Here is a 23,034-nt window from a genome sequence, read left to right on the forward strand (position 1 = left end):
CATATAATAAACAAATGCTTTCACGCCGCGCATAAATACTGCTCGGTCTATTCGCGTCAGGAAATCAAATCAGCTCTGATTCCCGCCAATTTTGTAATAGCCGCCGGGACGTCGTGACAATGGAGACGCGACGAGCTCGTGACTGTGTCCGAGGCAATGGCGGACATCTTTGATTCGGGCAAAAAAAATTGCTGTTAAACGCTAAGACCTCGTAACGATGACTATCGAGTGAGCAAAATCCCTGAGCGATCTTCTGCTTCTCTTGAAGGCTGTAGCACTGAACGTCTCGGCTTGTCTCCTTTCCTACCTTAATGATCGGAGCGAGCAGGTTTGCCCGGATCTAAGATGGCTACCGAATTCGTCCGTGCGAGCATGGATGGTGGCGCTGCCGGTTCCACTGTGGGCATGGCGGCGGGAGATGAGCTGCAGCAGGATGCGGTATCTGCCGAGCAAGAGGAAGACGCCGAGGCCGGAGTAGGGTTGCAACCTCCTCCTCCTCCTCAGCCCCGCCTGGCGCGACTACCTCTCAGCCGCATAAAAGCGTTGATGAAAGCTGACCCCGACCTGACACTCACCGGTCAGGAGGCCGTGTTTGTGATAGCTAAAGCTACGGTAAGGGAGCTTCCTTACCGCTTTTCGGCTGTTGGAGTGGAATAGGCACGCTGGTCGAATCGTCATGGTTATCTTTCTCCTTATTAAACAGCTGACTGAAAATGTATTTCCTCCTTCCAAATAAAAGTATATATTGCTGAATTTCTGAGTTAGTGAGGCCTTTTGCTTTGGAACTGAATTTAAGTGCTCTGGAACAAGGCCAACCTTATTCAGCAGCAAATACACAGAACTAGATGTATATGTAACAGAAAGAAAAAAAGAATACATTTAAAGCAGAGAAATTGGTAAGGAAATGCTGAGGGCCCATGCACAGATCCTGTGAGCTACAGAGAGATGAGAGAGTACAGCAGGAAGCTGCACATAATAGCAGCTCTCATTAAGAGCTGGATGACTGTTAACTGAGCTACAGGAAAGCAGAGAGTTTAAGGCTGCTGAGTAAAAAAAATTATCTCTGTTCTGGAGTTTGCGTGTGGAAGGAGTGGATATTTTTTAAATAATATTTCCTGTAAATATTTGGTTTCATGAGAAATGCTGCAAATTAAACTTGCTTATGGGCTTTTGAGCTGAGGTGTGTACTGAGAAGGCTGTGAAGGAGATGTCTAAATTAAGTTTGAAGTTATATTTCAAAGGCAATTTGATAAGAGCTTTTAAAGTGTGTTTCAGAATGTAAAGCACAGTTACTTACTGTAACAGATGTTATCCAGGGACAGCAGGCAGATATTCTCACGTATGGGTGACATCACCAACGGAGCCCCAGTATGGACCACTTTAAAAGTGCATCGCCACTGTAAGAATTTAGAAAGTTCGCGATAGCCCGAACTGTGCATGCGCAAGTGCCTTCCCGCCCGATGCAGGGCATGCGGTCCCTCATTTAAGATATCAGCTAAGAAGCCAACCCAGGGAGGTGGGTGGGTTGTGAGAATATCTGCCTACTGTCCCTGGATAACACCTGTTACGGTAAGTAACTGCTTTATCCCAGGACAAGCAGGCAACATATTATCACGTATGGGTGACCTCCAAGCTAACAGAGATGGGATGGTGGGAGTGTTGGCCTAAGAAAATAAATTTTGAAATACAGATTGGCTGAAGTGCCCATCCCGTCTGAAGAAAGAATCTAGACAGTAGTGAGAAGAGAAGGTATGAACTGAGGACCAGGTAGCAGCTATACAGATTTCCTCAATGGTGTAAATCTAAGGAAAGCAACAAAAGCTGCCATAGCTCTGACTTTGTGGGCTGTGACACAACTTTCCAGGTCCAGTCCGAATATAGCAGAACGAGATGCAGGGAGTCAGCCAGTTAGAAATTGTTTGCTTGAATACATGGTGCCCTAAATTTTTTGGATCAAAAGAAATGAAAAGTTGAGGGGAAGTTCGCTGTGGCTTTGTCTAGTCAATGTAGTAAGCCAAAGCCCGCTTATAGTCCAAAGTATACAAAGCAGTGTTTCTAGCATGAGAATGAGGGTTAGGAAAAACACAGGCAGAATAATTGACTGATTAAGATGAAAAGTGACAATTTTTGGAAGAAACTTTGGATGTGTACGCAGAACCACCTTGTCATAATGAAAAACTGTGAAGGGTGAATCTGCTACTAATGCTTGTAACTCACAGACCTTCCTGACAGAGGTGAGAGCAATACAGAAGACCACTTTCCAGGCAAGAAACTTAAGATGAGCTGTGCCATTGGTTCAAATGGTGGCTTTAACAAACTGGAAAGATGTATAATAAGGTCCCAGATGACATGTGGAGACTGTAGAGGTGGTTTCACAAAGAAAAAAAAAATCCTTTTATAAACCTGGAAACCAAGTGGAAAGGACCACAGCAGGGCCCAAACAACAGGAGAAGGCAGGAGGTGTAGTTACACATTAAAAACCCCTGTCATGAATTTGGAAACCAGAGGATAAGCAGTAAGAGGTTGACCCTTGACTGACAGAGGAAAAGCTGCAATAACACTTAAAAGAAGTCTGAGAGATATAGAAGAAGCCCTTTCTGGAAACATCAATCGCTCCTCCTAAACTTACTTGCTCCACTTCATCACTGACGCTGAAACCGTGGATTGAAGACAAAGTTTTATTTTATTTTTCTTTCCAGCTTATGATTTATCTTTAATCTTATCTATTGTTTTGCCTTTTGTCTTTGTTTTGTTCTATTTCTATCATTTAAATTTCTCCAGAATTCTACTGTTCAATGACTCCCCCTTCTGCTTCTATTCCTTTCTCTCCTCTCTTATACCTTCCAAAGTATTTAGATCAATGCTGTCTTGTTAAAATGTTTATTTTATTTTTATTTTTCCTATAACTCTACTTTTCACTTCTCTATTACCCTCCAGGTACTTTAGTTAGATTGTGAGCCTTCGGGACAGTAAGGGAATTTTTCAAGTACCTTTCTTATTTCTAATCTTAATGTATATTTTCTGTAAACCGCTTAGAACCTAACGGATGTAGCGGTATATAAGAAATAAATTACATTACATTACATATAGACTCGAGACTAGAGTCAAACAAAAGAAGAAAATAATCCAAAATCAAGGAAGGTGGAACATGAAGATAAAGAAGACACCAGGAAGAAAACCTAGGCCACTTTTGATGGTAACATTGTTGAGTGGCTGGTTTCCTGGAGACATCCAGAAGTTAACGAACAGGCTGAGAAAGATGTAAGTGAGATGGACGCATCCCAAGATAAACCAAACTGTCAGGGGAAAGCATTGCAGATTAGTATGAATCAATGATTTCGGAGTCTTAGGGAACAGAGTAAGAAATATTAGAAGAGGTTTGGACTCCCTAGAGCTGAGTCAAAGGAGAAGGAAGAACCAATGTTGTCTGGGCCACCATGGAGTAAAGAGAATTATGGTGGCTGCGTCTCTCTTGAGCTTGAATAAAGTTCTCAACATGAGAGGAAGTGGAGGGAATGCATATAGAAACAGGCCCGTCCAATCCAGGAGAAAAGCATCTGCTGCCAGACGGAGAGGGGAGTAAAGTCTGGAGCAAAACTGGGGCAACTGTTGATTGTAAGGAGTCGCAAACAAGGCCACTTGTGGGATGCCCCATTGAGCAAAGGTGGACTGGAGAGTTGTAGAGCTGAGAGTCCATTCGTGAGGTTGAAGAATTCTGCTGAGGTTGTGTTCTAGGGAATTCTCCCCATGAATGTAGACAGCTTTCAAGAACAGATTGTGAGCTGTCGCCCAAGTCCAGATGTTCTGGTCCTCCTGATACAACAGGAAGGGCCCATGCCTCCTTGCTTGTTGATGTAGTACATTATTACTTGATTGTCAGTGCAAAGGAGGAGGACTTGAGGCAAAGAAGATGATGAAAAACCTTGAGGGCATAAAACATCGCTCTGAGTGCTAGGAAATTGATGTGAAATTTCCGTTCCCTGGTGGACCAAAGACCCTGAGGCTGCAGATCATGTATATGAGCCCCCCCCCCATGCATAAGAAGATGCGTCTGTCATCATGACCTTGTGATGAGCGGACAATTGAAAAAAGAGACTTCTGGATAGATAGAGGAAGTTCATCCACCATTGAAGCGACTGCAGAAGAGATGATGTCACAGATGTATGTTGTGAGAGATGATCCGTCGCTTGGGACCACGGGGGAGCAAGGGTCCACTGAGGGGTGCGAATATGTAGTCTTGCCAGTGGTGTGACATGAACAGTTGAAGCCCTGTGGCCCTGAAGAACCATCATGTGTCTGGCAGAGATAGTTTGAAAAGGAAGCAACTGCTGACACAGACGGATGAGAGCCTGAAGGTGATCTGGAGGAAGAAATGCTCCCAGGAGAGTGATGTCTAGGATTGCCCCAATGAATTATAGACGTTGAGTTAGAATGAAATGTGATTATGGGGAATTTGACTTCGAATCCTAGACCCCAAAGAAAAGAGATGGTCTGAGATGTTGCTTGGAACACTTCCTGAGAAGAAACATAGAGTATGACGGCAGAAAAGGGCCATCGGCCCAACAAGTCTGCCCACTCGAATAACCCTCCCCCCTAAACACTCCCTCGATGTGACCCCACATATTTGTCCCATTTTTTCTTAAAATCGAGCACGTTGTTGGCCTCAACTACTTGAAGTGGAAGATCATTCCAACGATCAACCACCCTTTCGGTGAAGAAATACTTCCGGATGTCACCATGAAATCTCCCACCCTTGATTTTTAACAGATGCCGTCTTGTAGTCATAGGTCCTGTGAGGAAAAAGATGTCTTCTTCCACCTCAATACAGCCAGTAACATATTTGAACATCTCTATCATGTCTCCCCTCTCTTTGTGTTCCTCGAGAGTGTATAGCTGCAACTTACCTAGGCGTTCTTCATCCTTGAGTCCTGAGACCATCCTAGTGGCCATTCGCTGAACCAATTCCATTCTCAGCACATCTTTTTGATAGTCTGGCCTCCAAAATTGAACACAGTATTCCAGATGGGGTCTCACCATGGACCTGTACAACGGCATTATAACTTCAGGCTTTCGGCTGACAAAACTTCTTTGGATGCAACCCAGCATTTGTCTAGTCTTGGATGAAGCTTTCTCCACTTGATTGGCAGTCTTCATATCTTCATTAATGATTACTCCCAGGTCCCGTTCTGCAACAGTTCTTGTTAAGGTCTCACCATTTAGGGTGTAAGTTCTGCATGGGTTTCCACTACCAAGGTGCATAACCTTACACTTTTTGGCATTAAAACTCAGTTGCCAAATATTAGACCATTTCTCCTGTAAAAGTAGGTCCTGCGTCATAGTGTCGGGCACAGTTTTATTCTGCCTACTACGTTACACAGTTTAGCATCATCGACAAATAATGCAATTTTACCTCAAAGTCCCTGAGGCAGGTCCCGTACAAAGATATTAAATAGGATTGGACCCAAGACCGAGCCCTGCGGCACTCCACTGATCACTTCTGATGTTTTGGAGGGAGTACCATTTACCACCACCCTTTGAAGTCTGCCACTGAGCCAGTCTTTAACCCATGCAGTCAATGTTTCTCCTAATCCCAATGAGTTCATCTTGTTCAATAACCTATCAAACGCCTTTCTGAAGTCCAAATACATGACATCCAAGGACTCTCCCTTATCTAGCTTTTTCGTTACCCAGTCAAAGAAGCTGATTAGATTGGATTGGCAGGACTTTCCCTTTGTAAATCCATGCTGGTGGGGATCCCTCAGCCTCCCATTGTTTAGAATCAGCCCTGATCAACCAGTTGTTCAGAAAAGGAAAGACCTGAAGGCCTTGTGAGCGGAGAGATGCGGCCACCACAATCAGAAACTTCGTGTAGACTCTGGGCGAAGATGCCAGACCGAAAGGAAGGACTCTGTACTGGTAATGGTAGCGATTGATTTGAAATCGGAGGTATTTTCTGGAAGCTGGATGAATTTGGACATGAGTGCAGGCTTCTTTGAGATCCAGGGTGAGGAGAGACGAATCCTGAAGTACCTCTCGACTAGAAAAATGATGAGAACTCTGAGATCAAGGAAAAATCTCAGTCCACCGGTGTTCTTGGGAATCAAGCAGAAACGGGATTAGAATCCCTGACTCTGCTAATCGAGGAGGACTCTTCGATGGCAATCAGCAGGAGAAGAAGGGAAGACTGTGCAGGATCCAAAACAGACTCTCTTGAAAAAAAGGTGAGTGAAGAACTCTGCCCTATGAAGATGAGAAACCAGAAAGCTGAGGTGATAAGCTCTCAGCAATGTATGAGGAATTGAAGATGGCCTCTGAAGGGACTAGGTCTAGACTGTAGAACGTTGACGTTGACTATGCCCTGAATGGAGGAAAACATTGAGGAGCAAATCTTTGGTGAGAAGAAGAGTGCGTTGAAGGCAGCTTTTTGGGCTTGACCAGAGTGTCCCACCTGGTGTCGTGGACAGACAACTACTAAGTAGGCATGTCCATGGAAGCACCAAAGAAGTCGTCCCCCAAACAAGGCGTAATTGCTAGCCTGTCCTGGTGGGTGATAAGGTCAGATACTCGAAGTCAAACCAGGTCTGGTTGGAACAGAAAAGAGGTGCTGAAAAAAACAGCCACCGTATGTGCAAGCAGAGAGAAGTGGAGCATGACAACTGGTTTGTTTCAAGTAAAATGGTTACTGGACCAGTTAGTCAAGATATGATTCTGGTAAGTCGATTGGCCAACCGGTCCATCGCTGTGCCCACTCTGTCCAGAAATACAGAGGCCTACACACTAGCCCAGGGATAGGGAACTCCGGTCCTCGAGAGCCGTAATCTAGTCGTGTTTTCAGGATTTCCCCAATGAATAAGCATGAGATCTATTTGCATGCACTGCTTTCAATGTATATTCATTGGGGAAATCCTGAAAACCCGACTGGATTACAGCCCTCGAGGACCGGAGTTCCCTACCCCTGCACTGTAGAGTTGGCTCCACCAGTAGGGATTCATTGAAACATCCTCAGTGTTTCTAAAGTCATATAAAAAGTCTCACGTAAGATATCATGGAAGGGAATCCGAAGAGCCTTGGGTAGTTTACAGGTCAAGGTATCTAAAATTCTTTAGACTTTGAAGAGTCAACTGCCAAGGTAATGGCTTGAGGTGCAGACAGTCCCCTGAAGAATCTTGAAAAAGATAATTCCTCAGACACTACTGAAGTGGAAAAGAAAAGCATGTGTTGAAAACCCACCGCTACAGAGAGATTGGGGTCTTGCTCAAACCCCCCCCCCCCCCCCAGAGATTCAAATCCCAAATGATACAGAATCGATGTCAGGGATTCGGTGTCGAAGGCTGAAGACAATTTAATTTCTGCAGGGCCTTCCCAGATCGGACAGACGCTGACAACGTTAAAAATGACCAGCGTTGCTTCATGTCAGAACCGTTGGAGATTCCTTTGCAAGTGCTACCGGTGTTGAGACCCCCAAACTAACTGGCACCAGAGGAATCGGTGTCGACAAAGGCGTCGGCACAAGCAACTGAAAATACAATTAAACATGTACTCGAAGTACTGAATGAAATCTGCAGCATAAGAGGAAAACACCGGTACCGCTGGCTGTGTCGCCGGTACCATCGGTGTGGGTCTACGCTCCTGAGATGAAAATGCCAGTATCAAGGCACACATCAGGAACGGAGTGGAAAAAATTACTGCAGGAAAGAAAAAAACACCGGTAACATTGGCCTGTTAACCGGTACCATTGGTGCTGCTTCACACTCCAAAGATGAGTATGCCGGTATCGAGGCACTCATTGATATTGAAGCAGAGCCAGAGATGGGGCTGATCGAGGTCAGCAGGACTTGACTCACTGCTACAATGACCTGAAGCCCAAAGGAGAAACTTGTGAGCCAACTTACATACGTAGGAGTGGGCCTGAGGCAGCAATGTCAATCTCGGTGCGGGCTGGATTAGCGGTGCCGGAAGTGCGCTGGGCAACGGATTACTGACGTCGGTGGGTGCTGGATTCGTGAAGGCGCCGAAGGGAAACTGCTTCTGAAGAACCCACATGAGAATGTACTGACGAGGAGAAGAGCAGGGGAAGTAGAAAGTGGCAAGGCCGAGGTCCTGACACTGCGAGAATCGTTGTAGGATGTTGGTGAAGACAACTACCCCAGCAAAGCAACCACCTAGATGGAATATTATCAGGATTGTTCTGCATGGTAAAACAGCCATAAGGTGGAGAAATAACAGTAAGGCGACCCATAAGGCTCTATCTAGGCTAAACTGACAACGGCAAAAGAAAAAAAATTTGGTTTAAGATACATTGGGGGTTTTGTTTGTTTTTTTACTAAAATTGAAATAAAAGAAAAAACTGACTGAAAAGTCAGAAAACCGCGAGAGTGGGAAGGCAGTGAAAAAATTTTCAACAGCTATTGAAAACGCGACTTAGCTCCATGGAAACTAAGAAACTGAGGGACTACACGCCCTGCAATGGGCGGGAAGGCACTCGCGCATGCGCGGTTTGGTCTATCGTGAACTTTCTAAACTCTTAAAGTGACGATGCACTTTTAAAGTGGTCCGTTCCGGGGCTCCATCGGTAACATTACCCATATGTGAGAATATGCTGCCTGCTTGTCCTGGGATAAACTGGCTTTTTGTAACTTGATGCTAATATTAAGTACTGTGAAATAGTTTTAATCCCTTCACTGTGTAAGACCACTAATTCTACTCAGTTTGCAAAGGTTTAAGTTGAATGTTTTGCATTTAATTTAGTGTTCAGCTGTTTTATCTGCTGGAGTGTTGTACTACATTTGTTTCTGGTTGCTGGTCTGATGAGACTTTGGCCAATATACACCATTCTGTGAAGTTTGGAGAATCTGAAATTATTTGGGGCAGTTGAATGTTCTTTTGAGAACTGAGGTTATCCCAGGACAAGCAGGCAGCCTATTCTCACATGTGAGCCCGGATGCGGACAGCCTCGCAAGACTGGTGTCTTCAGTGCCTGGGGCCTGACCATTGCCCGGAGTCGTGCGTTCACTGTGCTACCCTTCAACCTCGAGCCCTAAACGTCGTCGAGTTCTAGTGGAGAAGATTTTCAGTATGGAAACTCCTGCTACACTCTCGACCTCGGACTGCGGGGTGTCCTCCTGCCTCCACGATTCCGACCTCAAGTCTCATTAGACCTTCCTCGTTTGGAACGTCCTCGACCTCTAGTAAATCTGTGACGTCTTCTCCTGAGCTTCCCTCAGGTCAGATACCTCAGCAGATGGTTCCGGCTGTGGTCCTCAAACTACCCAAGCATCATTCCTCCAAGTCGAAACATGCTTCCTCTGCCACCTCGGAATCTTTAGCATCAGCAAGTGGGCCAGTTTCAGACTCAGATCCACAATTGCAGGCTACCATCCAGACCATTTTAGAGCGGGAATTTGTTCAGTTACTGAGCAAATACAGTCCTGCCTCGACGCTGCTTCCTGCAGTCCAGCCTGGGCACTCAGCAGTCTCACAAGAGGTTGAGTCCTTGCCTGTGCCTCGAGCTGGATCTACACACTATGCAAGGAGTCAGGTCTTTGCGAGTGTCTGGTCTGGAATCCTCACTCTCCATACAAGAAGCCAAGTCTTTGGGAGTGCTTCGAGATTCCTCGATCCAAACCACTGAGTCTATGGGGTTTCGATCTACAGCTTCCAGCCCTATACCCTCACCAAAGGCATTCCCTGTTTCGAGGCACAGGGCGAAGTCTCCTTGACCTAACACGAGACCTGCTTCCAGGCAGCACTCTCTTCGCTGGCTGAGGCCCTCATCAAGGCATTCATTGAGGTGCAGGTCCTTTTCTAGAGAGAAGCCTTCCTCGTCCAGGCCTTCCAGCTCTTCGAGGCCTCCAACTCCTCGATCCAACACTCGATCGAGGTATAGAACCTGAGAGCTCAGCTGATTCCAATGCCTTGTCCCAGTCTGTCTATTCGCTGAGATACCAATACTCCAGAGAGGCCTCACTTTCGTTCTTCACTCATTGCACCTCGAGGTCATTGAGTCCCTCTCGAGGCCATGCTCTGGTGGATCAATTGTCCTTTTCCTCCTTCCTCTGTCAAATGGCTGAGGACCTGGATCTTAAATTGGATGCTGGTTCTAAGTACTCTAAGGAGTATTTAGAGGAAATGAGTATGCCTCAGCCTCCTGCAGAGTCTCTCAAACTTCCTCTTAACAGACTTCTGTCTCAAACTTTCAAACAAAACCTGGAGACTCCTTATGTTATCCCTGCTGTTCCAGGCAAGTTGGAATCGAGGTATAGAACTCTACATTGCAAGGGCTTTGAGAACTCCCAACTATCTCATCAATCCCTTCTTGTGGAATCTTCATTGAAGAGGAGTCATCCTTCCAGGGTCTATGCTACCGTAGCTCCTGGCAGAGAGGGCAGGACTATGGACAAGTTTGGCTGTCGTCTTTAAAAAAATTTGATGATGGCCTCCAGGGTTTTAAATTATAATTTTATCTGTACTACTTATTTCAAGTATTTTATTGATATACTCCCTAGTTTTTCTAAAGACCTTGGTCAACACAGGCTTTTAGAATTTCAGCAAGTCATTGCCACTTTGGCACTACTCAGGTTGCACCTTCTTCAGTCATCTTATGATGCCTTTGAACTTTCCTCAAGGGTCACTGCATTCTCAGTAGCAATGCGCCGTCTGGCCTGGTTTTGCACCATCGATATGGATCCCAACCTTCAGGATCGTCTGGCTAATATTCCTTGTGAGGGCAATGACTCTTTGATGAATTGATAGAGGCCGCCACCAAGAAGTTGTCTGAGCATGAGAAATCCCCTTCCCATTGGAGGTCGTCTCCATCATTTTTACCACCGCTGGGAGATCATTACATAAGACCTCTGGGTGCTGTCTGTCCTCAAGGAATGATACTCTCTTCATTTCCTCCAGATTCCACCAGATCTTCCTCCAAGAGAGTATCCTTCCAATCCATCCCAGACCGCCCTTCTTCTTCAGGAGGTTCAAGCTCTGCTTCGTCTCCGTGCCATCAAAGAAGTTCCCTTGGAACAGCAGAGCAAGGGGTTTTACTCCCGTTACTTCCTAGTTCCGAAGAAGACGGGCAATCTGCAGCCCATTCTGGATCTCAGGGTTCTCAACAATTTTTTGGTCAAAGAAAAATTTTGCATGTTGTCCCTGGCATCCCTTTATTCCCTTTTAGATCAGAACGATTGGTTATGTTCTCTAGATCTCATGGAGGCTTACACTCACATTCCCATTCATCCAGCCTCCCGTCAATACCTCAGATTTCGGGTGGGTAATCTGCATTTTCAATACAGAGTGCTACCCTTCGGCCTGGCATCATCTCCCAGAGTATTCACCAAGTGCCTAGTGGTGGTAGCAGCAGCTCTCAGGAACCATGGTCTTCAGGTGTTCTCCTAATTGGACGACTGGCTCATCAAAGATTCTACATCTCAGGGGGTTATTGTAGCAACCCAACTGACTACATGGTTCCTACAAAGCTTGGGATTTGAAATCAACTTTCCCAGATCCCACCTTCAGCCCTTTCAGAATCTACAGTTCATCGGAGCTATCCTGGACACTATCCAGCTCAGAGCATTCCTTCCTCAGCAGCGTCTGCATGCTCTTCTTCAGCTGTGTCACAAAGTGTCTTCCTTTTCTTCAATCTCAGCGAGACACATGATGGTACTACTTGGTCACATGGCCACGACCTTTCACTTGACTTCTTTTACCAGACTTCACCTCAGAATTCCTCAGTGGACCCTAGCATTTCAGTGGATGCAGGCTTGCGAACCACTCTCTCGACACATTACAGTCACTCCTTCGATGAGACAGTCTCTCCAATAGTGGATGCTCTCTTCCAATCTCTCCAGAGGTTTAATGTTTCAGACGCCCCCTCATCAGAAGGTCCTTATGACAGATTCCTCGACCTACGCTTGGGGCTCACCTCGACGGTCTCCGTACTCAAGGCCATTGGTCCATCATGGATTGTCAGTGTCATATCAATCTGTTGGAACTCAGAGCGATCTTCAATGCTCTCAAAGCTTTTCAACATCTTCACGACCAGGTAGTCCTCATTCGGACCGACAACCAAGTCGCTATATACTGTGTCAACAAATAGGAAGGCACAGGATCTCTCCCTCTTTGCCAGGAAGCTTTGAAGGTTTGGGATTGGGCAATCCTTCACAACACCTTCCTGAAAGCTGTCTTCATTCAAGGAGAGAAAAACTGGCGGACAAATTGAGTTGCCTTCTGCAACCTCACGAATGGACACTCAATTCCTCGCCTCTTCATCACGTTTTTTCTCAGTGGGGAACTCCTCAAATAGATCTCTTTGCGTCTCCCCACAACCACAAACTGCCTCATTTCTGCTCCAGGATATACTCTCCTCATCACCTCGAGGCAGATGCTTCCCTTCTGGAATGGATGAATCTGTTTCTGTATGCGTTCCTTCCATTCCCTCTCATTCTTGTTCTTGCTCAATTGATGAAGCCTCCTTTTGAACCAATGGATACGGCTCATCTGAAATATTTCACTTGGAAAGTTGTGTTTCTCATTGCCCTCACATCTGCTTGAAGAGTCAGTGAGCTGCAAGCTTTAGTTGCTGATCCACCTTTCACAGTTTTTCATCATGACAAGGTGGTTTTCCGTACTCATCCTATATTCTTACCTAAAGTGGTTTCAGAATTTCATCTCAATCAATCCATAGTACTTCCAGTGTTTTTTCCAAGGCCTCATTCTCATCCTGGAGAATCAGCTCTTCATACTCTGGACTGTAAGCATGCTTTGGCCTTCTACTTAGAACGCACCAAACCACACAGATCTGTTCCTCAGCTTTTTGTCTCCTTCGATCTGAAAAAGTTGGGACATCGAATCACAGCCCACAAAGTCAGAGCCATGGTGGCTTCAGTGGCTTTCCTCAGATCCATTCCTATTGAGGAAATTTGCAAAGCTGCCACCTGGTCCTCAGTTCATACTTTCACCTCTCATTATTGTCTGGATGTTTTCTCCAGATGGGATGCCATTTTGGCCAGGCAGTATTACAAAATTTATTTTCCTGAATTGCCAACACTCCCACCATCCCATTCTGGTTAGCTTTGAGGTCACCCACATGTGAGAATAGGCTGCCTGCTTGTCCTGGGATAAAGCACAGTTACTTACCGTAACAGGTATTATCCAGGGACAGCAGGCAGCTATTCTCACAACCCACCCCCCTCCCCGGGTTGGCTTCTCTGCTAGCTATCTGAACTGAGGAGACGCACGCCCTGTGCTGGGCGGGAAGGCACTCGCGCATGCGTGGTGCGGCAGACTCGAAACTTCTGAGTTTCTTCAAGCAAGTATGCTTGCGAGGATGTCCGTATCTGGGTTCTGTGGATGACATCACCCACATGTGAGAATAGCTGCCTGCTGTCCCTGGATAACACCTGTTACGGTAAGTAACTGTGCTTTCTCTGAGTAGATTCTCCTAATCGTTCTCTTTGGTCTTGATTTCTGCTTTGTATATTTTCTTTGGACATCTCAAGTGGTGCATTAAAAACTCTCCTTTCCCTACAGGAGTTATTCATTGAAACTATCGCCAGAGATGCTTTCATTCATGCACAGCAAGGAAAGAGGAAGACTATCCAGCGGAAGGACCTAGGTATGAAGGAGTCATTTTCTTGTAATGAGTAATAGCATTGTTATAGTAAGGAGGTCACATGTTAGCAGGTTTGGAAGACTCGATAGCCTACAGATATTATGACTTTTCCACTGAATGTAGATATTTATGGCTAGAAAACAAAGCTTTTAATCTGAAGGCTTCTAGGGATTTGTTTTGGCAATTTAATGTTTTTCAGTTAAAGATATGAAACTTGTAATTCATGGGACACTGAATGTGAAATTAGGAACCAAAGATAAATGGAGACAGTTTTGACATTTGGACTTTTTTTTTTATAGGACCCAAATATCTGTAATAAATGGGAAAATGACTTTTTATAAACTGAATTCTTTGTTTCCATAGGACATAATTAGATGTTTTGTTAGGCTTCATGAGGGAGGTGTGTTGCTATATTGCATGGCCAAACCCTTGCAGGAGCTATCTTTTGGTCAGCTATATTGGGGGATTCCTCACCAAACTTACTATTGCTTGTAGCAATGTTCCCTCATAAAGACAGAGTTCAAGTGAGCAAAATATTTTTTTCATGAGCATAGGACTGAGTTGATGTGAGCAAAAATTTTCCATTACATTACCCTTCCTTCAATAGAATCTCTCCTTTCAATGTAATTTCTGGTTTTTGCCGGGCAGTAAAAAGCTTTGCTCCCACACCCACAGTAAACTTGCTAATTTCTCCAGATTTACTGCGGGTCCCCATCCCCATGACATTCTCTAACCAACAGTGGTATTCTATGGCAGAGTTTCTCAACACAGGGTACACATGAATCGCTTGGGGGGGGTATGCGGCATGGTTCTCCTGCTCCTCCTCCGCCGAAGAGCCTTCACGTCAACACGCTCAGGAAGGTCCTGTCGGCTCCACCCACTTTGACACATTTGCGTCAAGAGGGATGGAACCAACAGGGCCTCATGAGCAGATAGACTCAAAGACTGTATGCTAGTTAAGCTAGCACCAGTGCCGGAGCAGCAGCAGGAGGGTTGCAGAAGACGGAGGGCTCTTCATCGCTGGAGTTAGCTTGGTGTTGCCTGGACTGTGAGGCCACCCTGGCTGACCCTGAAGGCTTTCCAAACCTGGATCTCCTGCACAGCAATAGCACTTTGCTAGTCAAAGCCTCTCTTCTCATCATAGTTATAGACCAGTAGTCTCAAACTCGTGGCCCAGGAGCCACATGCGGCCCTCCAGGTACTATTTTGAGGCCCCCGGTATGTTTATCATAATCACAAAAGTAAAATAAAAGTTTCTTGATCATATGTCTCTGTAGCTATAAATTATTATTAAGACTTAGCCAAAAGGAAAGATTTATAAACTATAAAGAGTTTTACCTCATGCAAAATTGTAATTTCTTTAATAAGACAGTAACTGTTTTTTCTGCGTCCCTCCAAGTACTTTACTGAAGCTATGGATCATTTTAAGGAGTCCACACGACAGAAATAAAATCCAGATAAAAGCTGAATGGCCTTATTGTGCTTGTATGTCAGAATAATATCCAAGGTCTCCTAGTCCATATGCCTGAGAGCTTATAGTACGATACTTTGGTGCATAGCAAGGAAGGTCTTTCCTGGCTCTATAAATTATTCTTTGTGCATCTCGATGGAAAATTCAAAAGGATATTGGGTGAGGTAGCCTTATGAAATGTACAAAACCTCTGGTAATTATAACCAAAGCTTAAACTCATACGAGTAGTTTAAATATTGTAAACCAAAGCATTGTGCTTTGTTACAGTTTTGAATGGTTTACTAAATTTTGTATAAAAGTTTGTTATGAATGTTTCCATCCATAAGTACTGCTGAAAAGGAAAGAAAGAAAACTGAAATCACTAATGGGACCTGTCACATAACTAGTAACAAAACGTGTTTCCCAGAAGTTCTGTTCCTCTTTTGCCTTTGTTACTATCACTATCATTTCAAAAGAGGGGGAAAATACAATAGAAATTATCTTTCAGTGATAAAGAGGAGGCAAGGGCAACAACCTCCTTGCCTTTCTAATCACAATGCAAGAAAATGCAAGAGGTGTACAACAATCTCAAGTGCTGGAGGATGACAGGAAACGGGAGGGCTGCAAGATGTCGGACTAGAAGATACTCATGAGGGAGTGAACTGTTAAGAAGTTCTTGCACAGAGACAAGTGGCTCGAGGTGGTTTTTTGTGGGTTGTTTTTTTGTTTTTTTTTTGGGGGGGGGGTTGGTATAACAATCATTGTGCAGCCAGAGCTAGCATTTAGCCAAATGGGAAAAGGCAGCATGAGTCCCACAGGCTACCCAATGAGAGGTGGGAGGGTGCCCATCTGTCCCATGACATCGTAGGGCCTAATAAATCTCTTCGCCTCCATCTCAGTGTCTTGGCCATACAAAAGGTAAAATGTCTTCAGAGGCTGCGGCCAAGTGCTCTACAGTCTCCCTGCAAAAAAGATGCCTTGGAAGGCTGTCTCCCAGTGCCTTCCTGCTCCCTCCACTGCTCGCCTGCACTGCTGAGGCCTGGACTCCCAAATCCAAGCAGTTGGTGCCATGATGGGGGAAAACAAACGAGAAAACATTTAACTTGATGCAGTATGGTGGCTCGTCAAATGTAACTAGCTTGTACCCGTCTCCCCTGCTAACAAGATCCTGGGCATGTTGCTGTTTGTTAAGAGTGGGAAAACAAGAAGGGGGAAATGGTATTTGAGAGGAGTGAGGAGAATGCTAATTGGGCCATCTCCACTGATGTCACGCATGTGCCAATCTGGAAGTTGTAAGGAAGAGGAGGAGGGAGTATGGACACACGGACAAGGCCGGTGCTGAGGGAGTAAGCACTTGTGGGGAGTCATATTAATTGGAAGTTCCCCTCCCCCACCCCCCACACGTGAGCAAAGCTTTTTACTGCTCCCACACCCACAGTAAACATCACAAATTTTTACCTGTTCCCGCAGTTTTACTATGGGAACAGGTCACCGTGTTATTCTCTACATGTGAACTGAGTGACATATATACAAGTCTCCATATTCACAGGGATTAGGTGCGCAGCCCCCTCATGAATACCATGAATTATCCCAGGACAAGCAGGCATGATATTCTCACATGTGGGTGACGTCATCTACGGAGCCCCGATGCGGACAGCATTTCAAGCAAACTTGATTGAAGATTTAAGCTTGCTGTGCTGCACCACGCATGCGTGCCTCCTGCTCCACTAGAGGGCGCATCCCCTCCTCATGGTCTCCAGTTCGTTTTCCACGGAGCTAAGAAGACTTGTTTTTCCTAGCTCTGCCCCAAGTGCCTTCTTTGCACCGCGATTTCTTGTTTCATTAGTTTAAAAAGTCGCTATGCGAATAGTTTATTGTTTTTGTCCTTTGACCCTAATAGGTTGGGACGCCCAGTTTCCAAGCGCACCTTGTCCAACTGATTGGCTGCTTGCATTTCTTTCTGCTACACTCAGGCTGATCTCGCGCTGCATGGTCGAGTTACGGGGCATAAAGTCCGAGCGATGGCAGCTTTGGTAGCTTTCCTCAGGTCCACGCCTATTGAGGATATCTGCAAGGCTGCCACGTGGTCTTCGGTTCATACTTTCACCTCCCACTACTGCCTGGATACACTGTCCAGGAGCGATGGCCGGTTTGGCTAATCGGTTTTATGTAATCTGTTTTCTTGAATTGCCAACTTCCCTCCGTCCCTTTTCAGTTAGCTTGGAGGTCACCCACATGTGAGAATATCATGCCTGCTTGTCCTGGGATAAAGCACAGTTACTTACCGTAACAGGTGTTATCCAGGGACAGCAGGCATATATTCTCACAACCCGCCCATCTCCCCGGGGTTGGCTTCTTTGCTGGATATGTGAACTGGAGACCACGAGGAGGGGATGCGCCCTCTAGTGGAGCAGGAGGCACGCATGCGTGGTGCAGCACAGCAAGCTTGAATCTTCAATCAAGTTTGCTTGAAATGCTGTCCGCATCGGGGCTCCGTAGATGACGTCACCCACATGTGAGAATATATGCCTGCTGTCCCTGGATAACACCTGTTATGGTAAGTAACTGTGCTTTCATGAATAACGGAGTCAGCCCATGTGGTGATGTCGGCAGCAGTCCTGCTGTCTGATTGGGCACAAGAGTTGAAAGCTGGGGCTTGGGAAGTGCAGCTGGGTAAGCCCTGCTCCCTGCCAGTTGAAGTCACACTGGAAACTGATGCAGCTTTAGATTCTGAGTTCGGAGAGATCAGGCAGTGAGTCAGTGCAGCAGTTTTAATGTAAAAAAAACCCCCCAGTGTGCAGCCAGAATGCGATTGAGCAGGTGAGGAGGAACTAAAACTACTGTACATATGGAATGCCTGCGAATAATCAAACCTACAAATTTGGAGGGAGACCTGTATTTTATAAAATATATGCATATTTCGCAACTCTGCCTTCACTCAACCCAAACCATACTCCCAGGAATGTTTATATGCGTATTGCATGAAAATAGATCATGTACTTCTTACACATACGGTTATAAAAAGTCCTTTTCCACATATGACAAGACTTTGTACACAAAAAAATCCTTATACTATTACTCCCATTGTGTGTAGTTGAGTTTCTGTACATTAAATAGCTTTTGCATTATTGTTCATATACTGAGATGATCCTAACATAATTTTTTTTCTGTTGCAACAGATAATGCAATAGAGGCTATTGATGAGTTTGCTTTTTTGGAAGGTAAGTTTTCTGTACAACAGACTGACTCTTCTACTGTATTATACTTTCTGAGGAATCAGGTGTGAACACAGCCTGAGAATAAATGAAAGAACACTGTGTAGAGCAGTGATCTTTAAATCCAGTCCTTGGGGTCCACAATCTAGCCTATTTTTCAAGATTTCCACAATGAATATGATTGACATCTGTCTTCATTCACTGCTTCCATTGTATGTGGATAGATCTCGAACATATCTTGAAAACTGGCTGGGTTGTAGACCTTGAGGACTGGATTTAAGGATCTCTAGTGTAGAAGATGGCACACAAACCTATTTCTGCCTGCTGATAATTGGTCCTTAGATATTGAAGAGATTAGACCTTAAATTCCGTCCTACCCAATATAAGCTATTACCCGATATAAGCTAATTGGTCCTTAGCAGTTTTAGATAAACCCCTTCCTTTGATAGGTCATTTCAGTTCTTCCTTCTTTCCTATTTGCTGAGGAATTGTATTAAAATCTATTGTAGTTAATTTTAAACGTATTACAACTCTAATGAAGGGGGACAAAATTTTGTCATGTTCAGGGAAGAAGAAAAAACACATAAAATAAATCCACACTGTGGACTGTGAACCTTTTTCTCAGAGTGCTTCCTCTTCTCTGGCAGCAAGGATAAGATTTTATCCTTTGTTCTGTGTGTTCATATATTTTGATATTGCATGTAGAATTCTTGTGCAGCAAGAATATCAGTCTTGATTAATGGGTATTTACCCTCCTTTATTGCAAAGTCTGTAGAGAGCCTAACTTACCGTATTTTTCGCTCCATAAGATGCACTTTTTCCACCCCAAAAAAGGGGGTGGAAATAAGGGTGTGTCTTAAGGAGTGAATATAAAAAAAACAAAAACCGTGCCTTTTTTTCCCATCTCTGCAGTCCAGCACGCTTTCCGTGCTCCTGCCTTGGCTCCCCTGCTCTCTTCCGGCAGTGGCACAGCGGTGCACGAGGCAGGTGCGCGCTTTTTGTGTGCCTGCTTGGTCCCACACTGCACTCTGAATGGCTGCCTGTCAGTTCTCGCAAAAAGCTTCGGGCGTTATCCCTTCTTATGCCTCTGGGGCATTGGAGCATATATGGAGCGTTTTCTGGGACAGAAATTTTGACTGGAGCTGGAAAATTGAGTTTGTTTCCCCTGATGAAGCATAGTAGTGGATGCACTGTATGACCTTTTTAGGATCTTGAGTAAGGTCTTGGCATATGCCATCTCCACCCACAGATACTCTGAATCAGACAACAGGCAGGAGATTCAGTCTCTAAGGTGACGTTGAGCAAACTTCCCTTTAAAGGACAATTGTCCTTTGGCAAGGGTCTCGACATCTGATGGCCAGTATGGCAGATTGTACGCCAAGGTCCTTACTGGACAGCAGACCACGGGTCCAGTTGGTTGGTTACATTTTTGTTGCTCAAGGCGTTTTCAACGGTACTTAGGAGGGTCGGCTTCCCAGAGGACATTTGAAAGCCCAAGATAGAGGTGTGGGAGCGCCAGATGCCCCCAGATGTCTGGATCTTGCTCCACTCAAACCCCAAAAAGCAGCAATGATGCCAGAACTGTAGCCTCCCTCATCAGGTGTGGGGGGAGGCTGGCGAAGTTTTTGCACACGTGGCCATAGGTCTCTTCAGACTCCTGGGTGCTGGATGTAATTCGGGAAGGGTACAAGCTAGAATTCTTTCGACCCCCTTCCAGATCTCATTGTAAATTCTCTTGTGGGAAAGTCAGACAAAGCAGCCAGAATTCTGGCAATGGTACAGAGGCTGTACTGGAAGGCAGATAGGGCTTGGACAGATATTCAATATACTTTATCATGCCCAAAAGAGACTTGGATGATTGGAGACCGATCTTAGATCTGAAGTCAGTCAGTGCAGCCCTCAAGATTCCCCACTTCCATATAGAAACGGTCCAGTTAGTCATTACATTGGTGGCTCCAGGAGAATTTTTGCCTCCCCCAGATCTGATGAAAGCATATCTGCATATTTCCATCTTCCTGGTTCACAAAAAGTTCTTGAGGTTCCATGTACTAGCTACAACACCACGCACCTTCACACCTGTGCAAGACAGGGATACAGATGCACCCTTACCTGGACAGTTGGTTAATAAGGATCCCGTCCAAGGCAGAGGGAAAAGCAGCGATGGCACCGATTTTTTAAAGAATAGCATGTAGAAAGATGTACACACAAAGCTAAATTGGTGCCAATTGGCTTGTGAGCCAATTTATTTGGGCATTATATATAGAATCTGGAAGTAAACTCTTGCAATCAGATTTCAGTCCCCAATAACTCTACCTGCAGACCTCAAGCTCTCACTTTTACATGCAACAGATGAACCAACTTAAAGCAATTTTTCATAAGTGCCTCAGTTTACTGATTTTCTGTACTTCAGTTTTGTAATTAAGACTGTTACTTAAAACCCAATCCATATACAGACCCTTGTTTTGTGAGTTACATAAGAATAGCCATTCTGGGTCAGACCAATAGTCCATCTAACCCAGTACCCTGTTTCCACAGTGGCCAGTCCAGGTCACAAGTACCTGGCAAAAAATAAAATAGTGGTAATAATCCATGCTACTTGATCCCAGGGCAAACATTGGCTTCCCCTTGTTGCAATAGCAGACTATGGACTTTTCCTCTAGGAACTATGTCAAACCTTTTTTCAAACCCATCTATGTTAACCACTGTTATCACATCCTCTGCCAACTTCACTGAGTGTCCCCTAGTCTTTGTCATGCTGGAGTAAAAAATCGATTCACTTGTACCCATTGTATACCACTCATATCTCCCCTCAGCCGTCTCTTTTCCAAGATGAAGAGCCCTAACCTCTTTAGTCTTTCCTCATATGAGACTCGCTCCATCCCCTTTATCATCTTGGTTGCTGTTTTTTTAACCTTTTCTAATTCCACTATGTCTTTTATTGAGATATGGCGACTAGAATTAAATGCAATGAGGTGAGGTTGCACCATGGAGCGATACAGAGGCATTATAATATTCTTAGTCTTTGCAATGTGAACTGCATACAAAACTCTGTTTTTGTCTCCCTCTAAGGGCTCCTTTTACGAAGCACATAGAAATTGAATGGGGTTTGTAAAAGGGGCCCTAAATATATGAATTATTAATCTATAGACTCAAAATGGGGATAAAACCATGAGTACATAAATCATACTGTGAAAATTAAGTGGCTCAAATTCTTGAGTGGTCTGCAACAATTCATAGAATTACCATTCTGCTCTTTTTATGTTTTAGGAACTTTGGATTGATCTGCTGAGTGACTACCCATGAAAACATTTTCTCAGAAAAATCAGTGTGCCGGAAAAATTTTTTTTATTTAAAAAAAGAAATTTTGTATAAATTTTACCATGGAAACTTTCAAATGTATATTTTACTAAATCTATTTCTAGTATACTAGAGCTGCCTGGTATGTACTTGGGATTAGTCTGGAGAATGCAAAACACATTGGGTGTGACAAAAGCAAGTTAGTATCACAAGTAGGATTCGTGGTAAGAAATATGTCTATAGACTTTGACATCTGTATCTAGTTAGGTTTTTTGTGTTTGTTTTTTTTTAATGCATAATGTCTTACTTTATGGAATTTATTGTTGTATCAAAACCTTACTATTACCCTTTCTACAGAGAGAAGATGGCTGGATCAATTACATGTACATTTGTTAATGTCAATGATATGGAATACAATAACGTTTAGTAGATAACAGCAATATGTCTATAGCTCTCTTAGTGGACTTTTGTTATTCTGTGACCTTCAGTAAGACTGCTATTAAGTGAATTGACTTAACTACTCTTTGAGCTGAACCATCAAGAGAGTTTACAGAATAAGTAGAAGCACAACTTTAAAAAAACACAAGTAAAAATCTATTGCATATAAATCAGAGGGGAACTGGATGCTGCAGTTATTCATTGGCTGGTTATGCCCAAATAGAACCAGTGGTCTGTTAAGCTACTACCAGATAACTAAAAAATGCAAACCAAAGAACCAGCGTTCAGATCATTTTTAAACCTGAGATAAGAGTGATTGATTTTGAATTCATATGAGAGTGTTCAGAGTATAGGGGCATAATATATTTGTTTTTTTAAAAAAGTACACCTGGTGTCTGGGTGAATCGTGGAATTGCAAGAAGGTGAAGCTGGATGGAATGTGAATATGGATCCCAGGTATACAGCAGATATCTTGGAAAACTTGAATATATTACTCAGTGAGCTAGAATTAAGATCTTTAAAACAGAGACTGGAAGCCAGTTAAGATCCATAAGGAGTGGGATGACATGGTTGAATTTCTTGGCATGGCACATATAGGCAGTTAAACATGAGGGTGTCTTGTAACAATATATATTATAACTAAAGTATTGCTATAGATGTCTTGCCTTCTCCCTTTAGTTGTACAGAATCCTAACTCATATCATATGATAATAAAGTAATATACAATACCAGAGTTGCTAAATTTCATCAGCAATTTGCAGGACACAGACTGTAGAAATCTGTTCAGCATTGGCCTTAGTTCTTTCTACTCTTGTCCAACATAACACCTCTCCAGCCATGTTGTGTTTCAATCCTCTTTCTGTTTAAGCATCTCCCCTGTGTTTGACTCCGCATCACCTCTCCTGGTTTGAAACATGGTGCCCTTATTTCTACAATTGCTTAAGAAATTTATATTGGACACAGCCACTTCTTCCAAGTTGGTGGCATAACATGAGGTGCCACAACCCTCAACTATCAACCTGCTCTCA

The 23,034-nt window shown here is 44.2% G+C and overlaps 1 protein-coding gene across 1 annotated transcript; it reads left to right on the plus strand.

Annotated features, from left to right (window-relative positions):
* The first annotated feature begins 161 nt into the window (after positions 1-161).
* Positions 162-22,732, plus strand: POLE4 (DNA polymerase epsilon 4, accessory subunit). The gene is made up of 4 exons (XM_033953757.1): positions 162-612; positions 13,525-13,609; positions 18,236-18,277; positions 21,539-22,732. The coding sequence occupies exons 1-4, from the start codon at positions 346-348 to the stop codon at positions 21,550-21,552; spliced, it is 408 nt and encodes a 135-aa protein (XP_033809648.1). The 5' UTR covers positions 162-345; the 3' UTR covers positions 21,553-22,732.
* The last annotated feature ends 302 nt before the right edge of the window (positions 22,733-23,034 follow it).

This window comes from Geotrypetes seraphini, chromosome 8 (genome assembly GCF_902459505.1).
Source record: "Geotrypetes seraphini chromosome 8, aGeoSer1.1, whole genome shotgun sequence".
Taxonomy (NCBI): Eukaryota; Metazoa; Chordata; class Amphibia; order Gymnophiona; family Dermophiidae; genus Geotrypetes; species Geotrypetes seraphini.